Raw genomic sequence first — 16,089 nt, forward strand, 5'->3', positions numbered from 1 at the left:
TGTTGCATGAGCCAGTTTCAGCCAAGCTTTAGCTGTCTGTTTGATGGCCTCACATTTAACTCTAGAGTACTTTGGTGTACAGCAGAGTTCATGGTGGACTGAATAAGCACTTTTGCATAACACTGGAAAAAAGATCAAATAAAATATTTGGTTTGTTCAACTAAAACCAAATTTCAAAATGAATGTAAACATCTTAGTCCTACCAAAATCCTTCAAAGTCACGAAACTTGACTAACACAACCAGATCATGTGGTTGGGACAGACTTGGGGCTCCACACATGCTAAAACATTGCATCCTTTTTTTTTTTTTTTTTAAAAACAGTAAGGTATAACTGTATGTTACTACAGCTGAATTCCCAATGACCTTGCTCTCCTTCACATTATGTTTCCTTTCTTTTGTCAGATAGTTAAACATTTTAGAAATTATAATACATTTTTATTTTTTTAAATCTTAAAAATCGACCTATTAAGGCTACATATCAACAGCGTTCCGGCATGTTATATACTTCAGATAATAACTCGAGTCCCTAAGGACGGTGACCCGTCAAGGTGTCCAGTTCTGTGGCTGCAAAACAAGCTCAAATAATCAGCCCCTCGCTGTACAATGATGGACTCCAGATTGTTTGGAAATGACCTTCCATCCCTTTCCAGGTTGAGGAGTATTTTGTTGAATAAAAAATGACTAAATCCAATGAGTCATATGTTATTGTGTGTTTGTAGTTACCCAATTATAAGACTTTTTTTTGTATGATGCCCTGGGAGGTGAATTGAAACCGGATGCAATTGCTGTGTTGTGGCTGTAAAAACGTCATTGCACATAAGGCCTTACTTCATCTGCATCAGACTGCCTCTCCAGTAGAACTTGGGATTTGCTCACACTCCACTCCTTCCTATTCTTTCGAGCTATCCTGTTGTCCTCCTCGAAGCGGGACAGAACAGAAGCCCTGTGATCCCTGGGACGGGACAACAAGGAACTGTTTGGGAATGACCAGAGGAATAAAAAAAAAAAGGATGCATAAGTATTTACCATTAAGACAGACAAATTGCTCTGTTTCACAAGAAAAAAAAGAAGTTTTTGAAGAAAAAAAGCAGACTACAAAGAACTAAAAAATAAATAAATAAATAAAATAAAAAGCCAGGCTGGGTGGAGAGATTGCAAAGACAGGATGGAGGGACTGACTCTGAGGATGCAGAGCCGCTGGAGAGGCCTGAGGAGGTGCTGGAGAGGGTTGAGACAGTAGACATGCGACGCAGGGTGGAAGACAAGATGTAAGGCATCACCACCGATCCCACACGACTCTTCTTCTTTTCAGCAAGAGAGCATGGCTAGGACACACAAATAGGGTTAAGCATAATCGGGACATCTTGGCAGGGAAGAGGTAAAATGACAAGCAAAGCACAGGCCACAATAGCCTGGCTAAGGGAAGATTTATGGTCCTGCACTAATATAATGTACACTCTGCCTCGATTGAGAAGCATTTGATGGGAAGGCAAGAGAGCCAATAGCTAAAGCTGGCACCCTCTTACATCAAATTAGGTTTGCAGCTGGCTACGCACCAAGGTAATGACGCCATAATGCTTTTCCACTTTCTCCCGAAGGTCTTGGAAGCAAGTGACCAGACGATTGTGTAAGGGCTTCAGCTCCTCCCTCGTTTTCTCCCCATGGATGCGAATTCCATCGGCCAAAACAGGGACCTGGGTGCAGGGAGTGAAGCACTTAAGTGTTGCAAAGATCTAAGGCGATTGAGGCGAGTGTCAAGAAGGGGGGAAGGATTTACCTGCAGGGCGATCAGATGTTTCAGGACCTCAATACGTTCAAGGTCTTCTGGGTGCTCTTGTATGTAGGTGTCTGTGAAGAATGCCTGCAGAGGGTAAAAACTGAATGACAATTGGGCAATATTTTTGGCATGCTCACTAGAAACTCGAGAGCAAGAAACTGTGAACAGGCTTCCACAGAAGCAAATCCTGTCAATGATAGGAAGTTTTATACATACTTTTTAACTTTTGTTTAAAGTTGTATTATTTCACTATTATTAGTATAACCTGACAGTGTTCATTAAATACCTAAGATTAAAGAAAAACTACAGACCCCTTGCAATCCTGTTTTGTATTGGGAGGGTTTAGAGAATTGATGGATGGATAGTTTCTAATATGGTTTGAATAAATGTTTTGAACTAAACAAAAAAACACTGTATTTTCCATTGAGTCATGCTAACAGAAAGGCTCTGGTTGTCCAGAGAAAATTTTCAAGTTGACTTTTATTAAGTAATTATCTTAAACGACATTCCATAAATAAACAAACCAAATAAAATTTCTCAATGAAGCCATTTGTTATGAACTAGCCTCTGATTCTCAGTTTTTCCCACGCAAAGTGGAAATCCCAGAAACCTCTTGTGTTTGTTGTTGTGTATCGTCCACCTGGCCCTTATTCTGAGTTTCTGTCTGAATTCTCAGAGTTTTTATCCCAGTTAGTGCTGAGTACAGATAAAGTCATTGTAGTGAGTGACTTTAATATTCATGTAGATGTTGAAAATGACAGCCTGAATATGAACTTTAATTCTATATTAGACTCTATTGGATTTTCTCAGTGTTCACAGACCGACTCACTGCCTTACACACCCTTGATCTTGTGCTGACTTATGGCATTGAGAGTGAACAGTTAACAGTGTTCCCTCATAACCCTGTCTTATCTGACCATTTATTGATAACCTTTGAGTTTACATTACTTGACTATACAGTTTCTGAGAAGAAATTTACATATAGAAGGTGTCTATCAGAGGATGCTGTAACCAGATTTAAAGAATTAATTCCATCATCCTTTTCTTCACTGCCATGTGCAGATATGACAGAGGACGATTACCTAAACTTTACTCCAGTAGCACTTGACTCTCTTGTTGACAGCACTATAGTTTCAATGCGTACAGCACTGGACAATGTTGCCCCTCTCAAAAGGAAGGTAATCAGTCAGAAGAGGCTGGCTCCTTGGTATAATTCACAGCTGCGTGCTTTAAAGCAGACTGCAAGAAAGCTGGAGAGACAGTGGCGTTCCTCTAATTTAGAAGAGTCTCAGTTAGTCTGGAAAGATAGTTTAACAATGTATAAGAAAGCCCTTCGTAAAGCTAGAACTGCTTATTATTCATCATTGATAGAAGAGAATAAGAATAATCCCAGGTTTCTTTTCAGCACTGTAGCCAGTCTGACTAAGAGTCCGAGCTCTGCTGAGCCAGTTATTCCTTTAACTCTCAGCAGTGATGATTTCATGAGCTTCTTCATCAATAAAATTGTTTCTATCAGAGAGAAGATTGATGGAGTCCTTCCCACTATTATCAGTGATGTATCATCAAGTACAGCAGCTTTAGAAGTATCTTTAGAACCTGATTTGTATTTAGACGGCTTCTGCCCAGTTGATCTCTCTGAACTAACAACAGCAATAGTCTCTTCTAAACCATCAACTTGTGTTTTAGACCCAATCCCAACCAAACTGTTCAAGGAGGTTTTCCCATTAATTGACACTTCCATATTGGATTTGATCAATCTGTCTTTGTTGACAGGATATGTACCTCAGACTTTTAAGGTTGCTGTAATTAAACCTTTACTTAAAAAACCTACTCTTGATTCAGAGGTGTTGGCTCATTATAGACCTATATCCAATCTCCCTTTTATGTCTAAAGTTCTTGAAAAAAATAGTTGCAGCTCAGCTTTGTGATCATTTACACAGAAATAATCTGTTTGAAGAGTTTTAGTCAGGATTCAGAGTGCATCATAGCACAGAAACTGCACTGCTGAAAGTTACCAATGATCTCCTCTTAGCCTCTGATAGCGGACTTGTGTCTGTGCTTGTCCTGTTGGATCTCAGTGCTGCATTTGATACGGTCGATCACAGTATCTTATTACACAGACTTGAACATGTTATTGGGATTAAAGGAACTGCATTAGGCTGGTTTAAGTCATATTTATCTGATAGATTTCAGTTTGTTCTTGTAAATGAAGAATCTTCCTCACAAACCAGAGTAAGTCATGGAGCTCCTCAGGGTTCTTTGCTTGGACCGATTCTTTTCACTTTATACATGCTTGCATTAGGTAACATTATTAGACAGCATGGCATAAATTTCCATTGCTATGCTGATGATACCCAGTTGTACTTATCTATAAAACCAGATGAACCCAATAGGTTGGTCAGACTACAAGCATGTCTTAAAGACATAAAGACCTGGATGACTCAGAACTGTCTGCTTCTAAATTCAGACAAAACTGAAGTCGTTATCTTTGGATCTGAGCGCTTCAGGGAGAATTTGTCTAGCTATATAGTTACTCTAGATGGTATTTCCTTGGCTTCTAGTTCTACAGTGAGGAACCTTGGAGTTATTTTTGACCAGAACTTATCATTTGACTCGCATATAAAACAGGTTTCTAGGACTGCCTTCTTTCATCTTCGTAATATTGTTAAAATCAGGAACATCTTGTCTCAGAGTGATGCAGAAAAACTAATTCATGCATTTGTTACTTCAAGATTGGACTACTGTAATTCTTTATTATTGGGCTGTCCCACATATTCTCTGAAAAGCCTTCAGTTGATCCAAAATGCTGCAGCCAGAGTTCTGATGAGAACTAGTAGGAGAGATCATATTTCTCCAGTTTTAGCTTCTCTTCATTGGCTCCCTGTTAAATTCAGAATAGAATTTAAGATTCTTCTCCTCACATATAAAGCTCTTAATGACCGAGCTCCATCATATCTTAAAGATTTCATTAAAAGATATTTTCCTAACAGAGCACTTCGTTCCCAAACTGCAGGTTTACTTGAGGTTCCCAGAGTTTCTAAAAGTAGAATGGGAGGCAGAGCCTTCAGTTATCAGGCCCCTCTATTGTGGAATAAGCTGTCAGTAAATGTCCGGGAAGCAGACACCCTTTCCACTTTTAAGACCAGGCTTAAAACTTTCCTTTTTTATAAAGCTTATAGTTAGGGATGGCTCAGGTGATCCTGAAACATCCCATAGTTAAGCTGCTATAGGCCTAGACTGCTGGGGGAGCTCATCTGTCACACCTTTCCTCACTTTACTCTCTTTATGTATATGTGACATTATTGTGGTCATTAACTCGTGTTTCCCTGTTCCAACAGGTATCCTTTGAATGGTGTTACAGTTCCCCTACTCTTCATACTGTAGATTTGTTTATAGCTGATGTTTATTCTCTATTTTTATTCTATTTGCTTGTTTTTCCTTTAATTGTTTACATATCTTTTATACTGTACGCTGTTGCAACACAATAATTTCCCAAATTGGGATGAATAAAGTATTTATCTATCTATCTATCTATTAGGTTTAGATATTTTTAGGTATTTAATTTATGTATGGTTAACATGTAGATGAAAAGGTAAAACAGATAAGAGTGTTTTTACTGTTATTCGTATGATTGGTGACATGTGAAACAATGAAATGGTGAAGTTAGAAGCCAGTGGAGTCACCTTCTCTGTTGGTACAATCAAGGAGGCAGTGCCAAGTGAGGTGAAGCTATATAAGCAGTGACCTTTAGTCTGTCGAGGGGAGAGAGTGCAACCATCGCGCTGATCAGGTGTAGCAATTTACACTTGATTTCATTTTTTTGTTTTGTTTTGTTTTGTTCTAAATTGAGTTTTATTTAGTTCAACCAAATTAACTGTTCAGTTATATTTTTTTGTTGTATAAATATTTTAAGCCTATAATAAGTCTCTTCTAAACTAGAATTACTGCCTTGCAGCTGTATGCCTCTGCCAACCATTCAAGTTGCAGTTCACATCCACTGTTATTCCACCTAACCTTTTGGATACTAAATGTCACCACATCTTTATTTGATCTAATTAGACATTTGCATGAGATTGTGTCATAATTAACTTGTGTGTTTTGAGAGGTCAAAGTGATGTTGACCTTTGAACATCAAAATTCAAGTAGACGATTGTGTCAAATTTAAATAACTTCCCCTAAGGTTTTCCTAAGACATGGCACTTACAAGATTTGGACATGCAGATGGGACACATGAAAAATGAGCATGTCTGTTCACTGGAGGCACAAAAAGCGCACACTGCAGTGAAACTGTCATAATAAATTACAAAGTCAGACCTTCTCGTAGTTGGAGAAGCCACCCATGACAGCAGGGTCAACGATGCCGCTGAGCATCATGGACAGTGGGTTGATAGACAGTGAGCGATCACAGGCCTGCTGTTGCACGAGGTTACTCAGCTTTTCATTTGCCATTTCCATGGTTTCTATGGCATTTTCCAAAGGACTGATCTCCTCCTGCCAAACAGACAGGAGTTACATTAAGAGTAATGGGTAACTGAGGGATTTTCAGACAGAAAAATAAACAGTATAGCACAGTTGGAGTATTGAGGCCACTCCTTACCACTGAGACTGATTTGACTTCAAACCACTTGAGAATCCCTGGGAAGCGATAGGCAGTAATATAAGTTGATCTCTCAATCCACATGGTCTGTGGGGCAGAATATCAATAAAATATTCAAGAGTGACATTTCCGTGTCTTTATTAATTTTCAGAGTGAGGTATGTGCATACACAGAATTGTTTTTTTTTCTTTATCTGTTATTTAAAAAGAAATTATTTCAGTGTGTAAGGGTAAGTTTATAAAGTGCTCACTGCAAATTCATTGTCTGGGTCCTTTTGACCTTTCCGGAAGGGCCTGGAGTACTGGAATTGTTCCACTTCATTGGTTCTATAATAGCTGCAGGACAACAGGAAAGAATAGAAATGAGTTAGCACTCTGTCTAGAAAGCCATAAAATCCCTGGATATTCATGAGAAAATAAATCTGCTTTTAAGTGTTGTGTTACGTACTTCAATATCTGCTCTGGAACCCCCTTGTCTTTAAACTGGTGTGGCACTGTGAAAACTGGCTTCACAGTAAAGCACTGGATGTCTGTCAAGAACAGCTAAGGATAAAACCAGAAACTATAGAAAAGAGAGAAGGCGAAGGCAAATTGGCCTGAGTGTCTTTTCTGTTGAATTTGTTTAAAGGAGAACTGCGGTATTTTCAACATTAAGCCTCTTTTCTGAGTCATCTGCAATGTTTTAGAACTCCCCTCACCGCTTTTTTTATGTTTACTGCTGTCTCCGGTATTTGCCTAATTTTGATTCTTCTCAACCTGCTTCAGAATGGCAAGTCATATGCGTGTCCAAAAAGGTCTGTAAAAGCACAATAAACGTCCGTTTTCAAAATCATCAACTCACCGGAGTGGTTACTGGTGTGCACTGGTAATCCATATCAAATTTCGTTGCGAAAAGTTGCTTCTGTCGTGTTTTATTTGGCAGCTCGTATTTTCTTAGCGGTGACGGAGTAATATCAATGAACATCCAGTACAAAATGTCAAATAAAACACAACAGAAGCAACTTTTCGCAACGAAATTTGATATGGATTACCAGTGCACACCAGTAACCACTCCGGTGAGTTGATGATTTTGAAAACGGACGGTAATGGTGATTTTACGGACCTTTTTGTACATGCACATGACTTGCCATTCTGAAGCAGGTTGAGATTAATCAAAATTAGGCAAATACCGGAGACAGCAGTAAAATTAAAAAAAAGCGGTGAGGGGAGTTCTAAAACATTGCAGACGACTCAGAAAAGAGGCTTAATGTTGAAAATACTGCAGTTCCCCTTTAACTGTGAGGCTACACTGTGGCACTGCTGTATTTTGGGGCCACATGTTTACAGAGATAGTGCTAACATGTACATGTTAAGCGTGTTTACCATCTTGTCAACCAACTTAGCATGGTAAAATTTAGAAATAGTTGTTGGAATTGGAGAATCAGTTTAACAGAATTTGGACAGCTGAGGCAGCAGTTTTCTGTGGCTTGTTAAAGGATACACTGTCCGGGTGAGTTGCAGATGTCGTCTCCAGGGGGCGCTGTGCTGGTCATCCGGACTGCGATTGGGAACTGTGACAGCAGCTTTGAGCTGAAGTCCTCGAGCCACTCATACTCTTTGCCTCGGTAGATGAACATCTTGTTCTAAAGCAAACAAATGTCATTGTGTAACACATTGAATTAAAGACTATAAAAAGTTAGATCGGTTATCAAGGTTAATTTCCATAATTAATACGAGGGCAATTTGTGATTAATGCTTTGACAGGCCTGTACACAGTATGACATTCTCTCAGGACATAAAAAAAAAATCCAATAACCTTTATCGTGATTATTGCATATCGCCCGAGGAAATATTTCAAAATGCCAGCTCGCTGCGTAAGCAGCAACATGAGGATTTCTCTAAGTCTACATTCATTGAAATGGGTAATAATTTTCTTACCCTGAGGAAAGAAGGGAATCCAAGTCCGTAATATCCAACTGCAAAGTACTCTGGCTGTGGCCGCATTGCATGCATTATGCTTTCATAGAACCCAGCTTGCTTTTTCTGCAAGAGAGAAGACAAAAGTTGGTAAGGTAAGCAGTTCATAATACAGCATGTGGTAGTTTGTAAACGGTTACACAATTAAAACATAATAATTTTCAAAAGAAAAAATGATTCCATGTAATTTTAAGAACATACTGAGATCACAGATCAGCTTAATGACTAACAAAGAGAATGTTTCATTAGATTCCTCATAATACATTCAAACTCGACAGTATCAGCAGACATGATCTCGGTAGAAAGGAGTTGAACAAACAGACTTTTTCAGATTTTTTTATTTCTTTTAACTCGTCCTCTTACCAGCAGCTGGCTCAGCTCCATGAAGTCGAACATGAGGCCCTCATGCATCTTAGCCAACTGTTTGCCCAGCTCAATGGCCTTCTCCCACATCTAAGAGGAAGTGTGAACATATTTACGCTGTTTACAACACAAAGTTCCTGGTGCATGTGCTTATGTGTAACATCCTAAAGCGTTTCAAAATGCTACCTCAGAGTGAGTCATTCATTGTGTGTAGCTGCCATGCAAAGCAGTTAATATCACCTTGCCCTTGTCCAAGTAACATATGATCTCCTGGAAGAGCCTCTCCTTCAGCTCCTGTTGGGTAAACACATGCTCTCCGTCTCGAGGTATCAGATGAGGTGCACAAGGTTTGTCTGACCACTGGGTAAAAAAATAACCAAACAGAAATACGGTCATTTTGACAAATGTTTGACGATTACATTTTTTTTTTTTTTTTTTTTTTTTAAATCTGACTTTAATGCATTAGACCTCCAGTAATTCAGCATGTAGCAGCAGTGTAAAGGCAGCCTCCGTGTAGTTCTCACAGTCAAGGTGCAAATCTCGCAGCTTGTACAAGTACCTGGTCACGAGAACACAGCAATCAGAAACAGCTAGCTTACTGCCCCCCCTCCCCAAAAAAGGAAAGAAAGAATAAAAGAAAATATGGACATTTTGCGTTTCATTCTGACTCACCGAATGTAAATGTCCTCCCTCTTTTTTTCTTTATAGAAATTCTGCAAGAAAAAAAACTTTTTAATATCACATTGCTGAAGAAAAAAAAAAAAAAGTTTCAAGCAGTTGATGACTGGATGCTTTACATACACAAAAAAATAGGTTTAACTCTACAGGCTACAGGCATATAGCTTACCAGCACATTGACGGTGCAGCTCATGCGGTGCTCTGGACTTTCATCATGTGTGATGGTGCGGTAGGCCAAGAGATTCTCCAGAAGGCTGCTGAGAAGCAGAGCCAGCTCCTCTCCTGACTGGGACAGGTATCTGTGGCGTCTGCAGTGCTCCAGTAAACTGCACATGAAAACAGATACTTTAGATCTTTACTTTTATGATGTAAAGGGCTATTTCTAGTTTATCAGCTTACTAAGCTGTGCCTTTCCTCAAACGCTTTGGCAATTGCTTGATATCATGCACTGTGTGCCCGAGGGGTTTCCACTTATTAGATACTGCTTATGTTTCTAGAAGACTGTCTATTCATTCAGGTTCGTACAGGAATTTATCAAGACACAATCGGAGAGGCCTTTGTTGTATTTCAAAAGCACTCCTATGTGAATTCCCTTCTGAGCTGCATTACAATATTACTTAGTGTGTTGCAGAATTTAAACAACTTTCAGAACGAAATACTCTTTTTCCATTTGATCTGCTCCTCTGCCTTACGTTTTCTCCAGCAGGACTTTGTAGTGCTCATCCCCTCGGCCTCCCTCTACCTCTTGATCCAATTTCTTTATCAATTCATTTTCAAACTGCAAAGATAAGAGGGGCATGAGAAGAAGCAGCAGAAAAAGAAAAAAAAAACAGTTGATCATAACATCACAAGTGTCATATTTAGCCAGAAGTAGTTTTAGTCTAATTCAAATGAGAAACCGCCGAAGTGGTGACCTTCTGAGACAGCGTTATACCGTTTCAAAAGTGCGTCCAAGGCTGAAGTTATGCTCACACTGCATCATATCAAAGAAGATGGGGATGGTAGCCTTTCTCAGTTCAGGCTCAGGCACCAGTGTGACCTCCAGAATGGGTCCGACCATGGCTGGGATGAACTTCATTTTGTGGGGGCCTGAGGGACAACAAACGTTATCATGCAGAAATATCACAGTACGATATGAGAAGGCAATATGCTGAATCTTCATTTCTAAACAAACAGAGGACAAATCTAATAATGTGGCAAACAATACACTGTGAAACTGGACAATAAAAAAATATATACACGGTCTTGTAATTCTCCTTGCATTACTGACAGGCGCTGAATAAACAGCCCACACAAACTCTATGATAATAGCAGCGTTATCAGCTGGTGAAAAAACACTCACCAAGGTTGTACCACATATCTCTGATCTCAAATCCAATAGCCTTCCTCATGTCTCCATACCTGAAGCAATTTTAAATCAAAGAACTGTTACATTAAGCTTTCACCATTTAAATAATCTTTTCTATAAACTGCAAATGATCTTACTTGTTCAGTATCTTATTTCGTTTCTCTTGAGAGAAGGATTCCAGCTGCAGCGTCTTGTGAGTGAGGAACGCAACGGTCAAATGAAAGTAATTATTCCACAGCTGCAGGGGAAACAGAGATTTCAAATATTGATGTCGTAATTATCTTCTCGCAACACTTGATTTTGATTTCTGTCTTTAACAAAAAAATATGACCTCTATAGAGGCAGCGGAGGACAAGACACACCTGTAGCTCAAAATGCGCCTGGTCCAGGAAATACTTGTTGAGCACTTTGGAGTACTGGTTGATGGCCCTCAGGAAGACCTGCATCTGCACCAGGTTCATGACCATCCAGTCCGCAGGGAAGACGTTTCCCATCAGGTCCTTAAACATGATGAATGTTTCCATGAGGAAGTCCTAAAGTCAAATGAATAATAACAATTGACAGCAGTTGCATCAGCTCCCTTTTAAGAAGTACAGTAGGTAACATTCAAAAGATAAAAAACTAGATTAGGTCAAATCAGCAGCACTGCTATTACATGTCTGTCACACATGATGCCCCTAAAGCTTAATGGAGCCCCACTGACATCCTCATTATGTCAGTTCAATCAACTGCGCAAAATGTCTGTAATCAATATTCTCTTGAGGAGCAGTAAGTGGCCAGGGTAGCTTAATGCCTGTTATTGATGAGATGCTTCAGGACAAGATGTAGCCAACAGAGAAGGAATCATGGCACTTACAATGATATCCTGTCTCGTTTTGAAGGTGCTGATGTAGTGGGTGTAATGCATGTCATCCATTTGCTTCAGTATGGCTGTCATGCAGGCAAGATAGTGGCCCTGCCAAAGAAGTGACAATTATTACTCAAGAGATTTCACAGGAAATTAGCCCTAAAAATGCTGAGGATACATTTCACATCATCACAGTGTGTCTTACAATGAGAGGATAGGATCTGTCCATGCTGATGACAGTTCGATTAACCCTCCGGAGGAGCCGCTCCATTATCAGCTGAACGTGCCCTCTGGTCTGACCCTACACAAAACAGAACAGGTACAGCCAACAGCTCAAACACAGCTACACAGTCATGCTGCAGAGATGATGAAAGGACTGGTTCACACAAAATTAGTTTTTACAGGTGTTGCTTTATTTTCTACCATTTTGGCATACTTGTTCTTCTCCCTTGTAGTGAATGCCAATGTATTGATTTGTCATCAACAGAAAAATTATCTTAAAATGCTTTGAGTAGCCATTCTCAAAGTATTCAGTATTAAAGTTATTTTCTGCCAAATTCTTCCAAAAAATGTAATTGAATAGTCAATGCTGGTTGAATTTATTTCATATTGGTCATTCTAATCACTGGATATTATAATAACCTCTCAAGGAAAACTACCAAACTTTTGCCCTTTGAATCTGGATGTGATGCTTTGCATTTGATGCAAATAAAAAAAAAAAAAACTTTGGTTTTTAAATAGACTTTTAAAAACTTTTTTTATGTTTACAGACAATCCAGAATAACTGACATCTTTGTGGGAAAAGATGCCTGATGCAGTCTTTCAACACACTGAGCTTCCAAAAAGAAATTTCCTTCTTCTTCACTGTATCAAGTTTTTGGGAAAAAAAATCTTAAGAGACCAGTTTCCATTCAACATCAGGTGAAATAAAACCCAAATTGTCTGGGTGACTAGATGTGTCACCAATCCATCTATCAGTGAACCAGCAGTGATAGAGGCTAAGCAGAACAATATACATTTGCTACATCCTCTTCTTCTAAACACGCTACTCTGATTTCAGTGAAAAAAGTGTATAGCTTTGAAAACTGCCACCTAAAGGAATCGTGAGGCGGATTCATCTTCTTTCCTTTTGGTATAGCAATGTCCAGCTAAGAAGCGCAATAGAACATTTTCTTAGGATTTAAAGGATTCCACCAGCTCCAATCATCCCTACCACTTAGATATTTATGTGCCATTAAATTGAACTGCAACTCAAGATTCTCACAGGCAGGATCAGCATCCTCAGGGTCTGTCCAGGGGATTCCCTACCACTCAAACCTAAAGAGAGGTTTACCGCCACAGGATCCGCGCAGCATCAGGTGTAATTTGATATCCCCATGGACGTGTGAGTTCTTTAGTAATTAGGGTGGGCTGAACTTGTTAAACTTTTTAACCATCTGCGTCTCTAAAGATGAACTTTGACTCCTCACCACATCTTTGCGGTCCAAGCTGTCCAACACTGTGCTGAGCAGTTGGACACAGGCCTCGTAGTCTGGTTTACTGGAGTGGTCGTCCAGCTGCCCACTCAGCTGATCAGTGACGAGTGGAAGAAGCACGTCTCGGCAGTCTGTGGCAACAGAGGACGAAAACTGTGCCATTTCCTGATAATCAAGCTGACATGATAAACTTGTATTGCAAGTGTAATGCACAGTAGAAGTTATTTTCCTCCTTAGGCTTGTTCAAAATGTCATTATGTGGTTTTGGACTTTCGAGAACTCCTACCTGGCTGCTTGAAAAGGTCACTCTCCACCATTTTACACATGCAGCCCAGCTTCTGACGCACGAGCTGCGAGTCAGGAATGCTCTCAATGAACTTTGCAAGGAGAACGCTAAAAAAAAGAGAATCAAAAGAAAAAAAAAAGATAATGCACAGCAGCTGTGATAATTATTAATGCAAAATTAACTTCACATCTTGTAATTACAGTTACGGAGAACTAATGAGCAGCACACATGACAGGCTGATTTTACAGCAGCCAGAATTGAGAATAACACCTTTACTCAGACAGGAAATGATCATTTCCTTCTGTGCAAAAGCCTTAAATTACCTGAGCTCGACGGGATCAAACACTGTCTGGATGTCATTAATGATGCTGGGGAGGTATTTCAATATTGCCCCCTGAAAAAGCAAAGAATCAGTTCTCATCAGGCTGAAGCTTGAGGATGTTTTCCATTTTTTTTTACTTTGCCTTGAATCACAGACTGCCAACAGGGAGCTCACATCATTTTGAAGTCAATTTGTACAACTTTTCAATGACTCGTCTATCCTAGTGTAACACATTTTCACAGCTGGATTGCTGCATCGTGACACAGCCATAAAAAAAAATACACAAAGACAAGAAATTGAAGTAAAAATCTTCACCAAGTGCGTCCAACTCCATCAGTTTTACTTTGAAGCTTGAAAACAATCAACTTAGGCCATTCTAAAATGTTTCTACAAGGTATTTTGCTTAACAAAACAAGCAACAATTAAACAGCAAACACATCGTACCTTTATCTTCACTCCCTCTTCCAATGGTCTGTCCATGAGATTGTTGAAAGCAAGGAAAAGAGTACGAATGGAGTTTAAGAAAGCATCTCCATCTTCACTGTTTCCATAGAATCTGAGAGAGAAAGCCACGACCTGCATTACATGAAGTCATCCTTAAATTATTCAAATGCTAAGTGGATTCACATGTGGCAGGGCTCCTGATACCTGAGATAGAGGACCCGGGACTGTACAATAAACCTGAAAAGGTACTTTAGTGCTTTGAGTGCTGCGTAGAGCCTCTCTGTCAGGTCGCGATTCTCAGCATGCCCCACATAGAAGTTAAGCACCCTGGTGAGCTTCCTGGGAAAATGAATGAGTCTGGCATTAGGGTATTTTGGTAATTTGGATGTGGGTGGAGAAGGAGAGCAATGGAGCAAAAAGCACTACAAAAAAAAAAAAAAAAAAAGAAAAGCACAAGCCATCAAAAGGTGGGAAATCCAGATGGGTTGCTCACATGTAAGCCAAAGTGGCACTGAAGTGCTTGTCGATGTAGGTTTCCAGGACTGGGTTAAAATGTTGGAATTTGATGTCACCAATAAGGGTGATAATAAATACCTGGTGATAAAAAAGAAGGAGAAATAAAATAAGAGATTTGAACAAGTTAAAACAGTTTGACTTTAAGTGCAGGAGGAATTCCCAGCAGACCAGCATTTGTGTTCATCATGTTATGTGAATGACATCAACCAATCAGTTGTATTAAAGTTCTCCTAATGCCAGCATAAACGTCATTAAAGGGGAACTCCGGGGCATTTGAAGCGCAATCCCATTGCTAGAGGTTGTCAAATACTGATAGTAGGACACAGACAGGTGCAAATCGGCGCTCCCTGGAGATTGCGCTGTTTGCGCAGTCTGTCATGCGAGGCTAATACGTGGTGACTAAGGGGCAAGTGCTAACCCTTCCACGTAAAACAACAACTTGCACACTGCAGAAACGTCACACCACTTTATAAACCATCCGACAATAAAGTCACAAGCCTTACCATCAAAACCATATGCATGGTTCTCACATTACTGGCATGGGGACGTTACAAAACAACTTTATAAACAGCATGTCACTTACCGGTTGTTGGTATGCGCGCGCATGTGAAAGCCCAAAACAGTCAATGGACAATACTCCCATATACAAAGCAATTATCTTCTCTAGAAAAACTGCTTTCAAATATTTAAAACATTACAACAATACATGCCCAGTAATATTGTTTGTAATTTGATGGTAAGGCTTGTGACTTTATTGTCAGATGGTTTATAAAGTGGTGTGACGTTTCTGCAGTGTGCAAGTTGTTGTTTTACGTGGAAGGGTTAGCACTTGCCCCTTAGCCACCACGTATTAGCCTCGCATGACAGGCTGCGCAAACAGCGCAATCTCCGCACAGGGAGCGCAGATTTGCACCTCTCTGTGTCCTACTATCAGTATTTGACAACCTCTAGCAATGGGATTGCGCTTCAAATGCCCCGGAGTTTTCCTTTAAGCTGTTGCTTTATAATAAGGTTTAGTTTTTGCTGAAGAAGACATGCAACATCAAGAAAAACATGTTTATAGTTACTTATATAGCTAGTTACTATTTATAGCTAAAAGTCAGCCATCACAGAAACAGGCAGATGTGACTTAATTTAAATATGGAGATGCCAGCACACATTTCTCCCTGAAGGCATAGTGTTACACTCAGAAGTTTAGATTAAATATGCCAGAAATAGAGACATGTAAAAACAAAAAAAATTAAACAAGTTTAATCTTTATCACTTTGTCATTATAACACGATTGGTAATGTGAGATCATAGCTTTAAGAAGTCATAGAATGACCCTGAACCTCCAGTTCAGAGATCTAAAAGTTTTGTTTTTTGTTACTGGGGCGAGTTCTGAAGCTGTTCAATCATATGACAAGCAGTTCTGATGGCCAATCCTGTGGTGTCCGATGTCTGTAGTGGTGAAGGTTACTACTTACTAAAAAGTAGGCAT

General features: G+C 39.6%; 1 protein-coding gene across 1 annotated transcript in view; it reads right to left on the reverse strand.

The window, feature by feature from the left end:
• Window positions 1–16,089, reverse strand: part of dock5 (dedicator of cytokinesis 5) — a 37,823-nt gene that overhangs the window by 3,022 nt on the left and 18,712 nt on the right. The window contains exons 21-48 of the mRNA XM_075468433.1: window positions 14,587–14,687; window positions 14,298–14,432; window positions 14,094–14,205; window positions 13,651–13,721; window positions 13,328–13,434; window positions 13,036–13,172; window positions 11,772–11,867; window positions 11,576–11,674; window positions 11,082–11,252; window positions 10,857–10,957; window positions 10,714–10,772; window positions 10,306–10,460; window positions 10,064–10,149; window positions 9,541–9,697; window positions 9,366–9,406; window positions 9,162–9,252; window positions 8,934–9,053; window positions 8,694–8,783; window positions 8,292–8,396; window positions 7,855–7,996; window positions 6,823–6,904; window positions 6,626–6,710; window positions 6,376–6,462; window positions 6,093–6,269; window positions 1,779–1,862; window positions 1,558–1,695; window positions 1,181–1,326; window positions 830–974 (exon numbers count right to left, since the gene is read on the reverse strand). Of these exons, the coding sequence (XP_075324548.1) occupies window positions 830–974; window positions 1,181–1,326; window positions 1,558–1,695; window positions 1,779–1,862; window positions 6,093–6,269; window positions 6,376–6,462; window positions 6,626–6,710; window positions 6,823–6,904; window positions 7,855–7,996; window positions 8,292–8,396; window positions 8,694–8,783; window positions 8,934–9,053; window positions 9,162–9,252; window positions 9,366–9,406; window positions 9,541–9,697; window positions 10,064–10,149; window positions 10,306–10,460; window positions 10,714–10,772; window positions 10,857–10,957; window positions 11,082–11,252; window positions 11,576–11,674; window positions 11,772–11,867; window positions 13,036–13,172; window positions 13,328–13,434; window positions 13,651–13,721; window positions 14,094–14,205; window positions 14,298–14,432; window positions 14,587–14,687 (3,120 nt within the window). The remainder of the gene's footprint in view (window positions 1–829; window positions 975–1,180; window positions 1,327–1,557; window positions 1,696–1,778; window positions 1,863–6,092; window positions 6,270–6,375; window positions 6,463–6,625; window positions 6,711–6,822; window positions 6,905–7,854; window positions 7,997–8,291; window positions 8,397–8,693; window positions 8,784–8,933; window positions 9,054–9,161; window positions 9,253–9,365; window positions 9,407–9,540; window positions 9,698–10,063; window positions 10,150–10,305; window positions 10,461–10,713; window positions 10,773–10,856; window positions 10,958–11,081; window positions 11,253–11,575; window positions 11,675–11,771; window positions 11,868–13,035; window positions 13,173–13,327; window positions 13,435–13,650; window positions 13,722–14,093; window positions 14,206–14,297; window positions 14,433–14,586; window positions 14,688–16,089) is intronic.

This window comes from Odontesthes bonariensis, chromosome 6 (genome assembly GCF_027942865.1).
Source record: "Odontesthes bonariensis isolate fOdoBon6 chromosome 6, fOdoBon6.hap1, whole genome shotgun sequence".
Lineage (NCBI taxonomy): Eukaryota > Metazoa > Chordata > Actinopteri > Atheriniformes > Atherinopsidae > Odontesthes > Odontesthes bonariensis.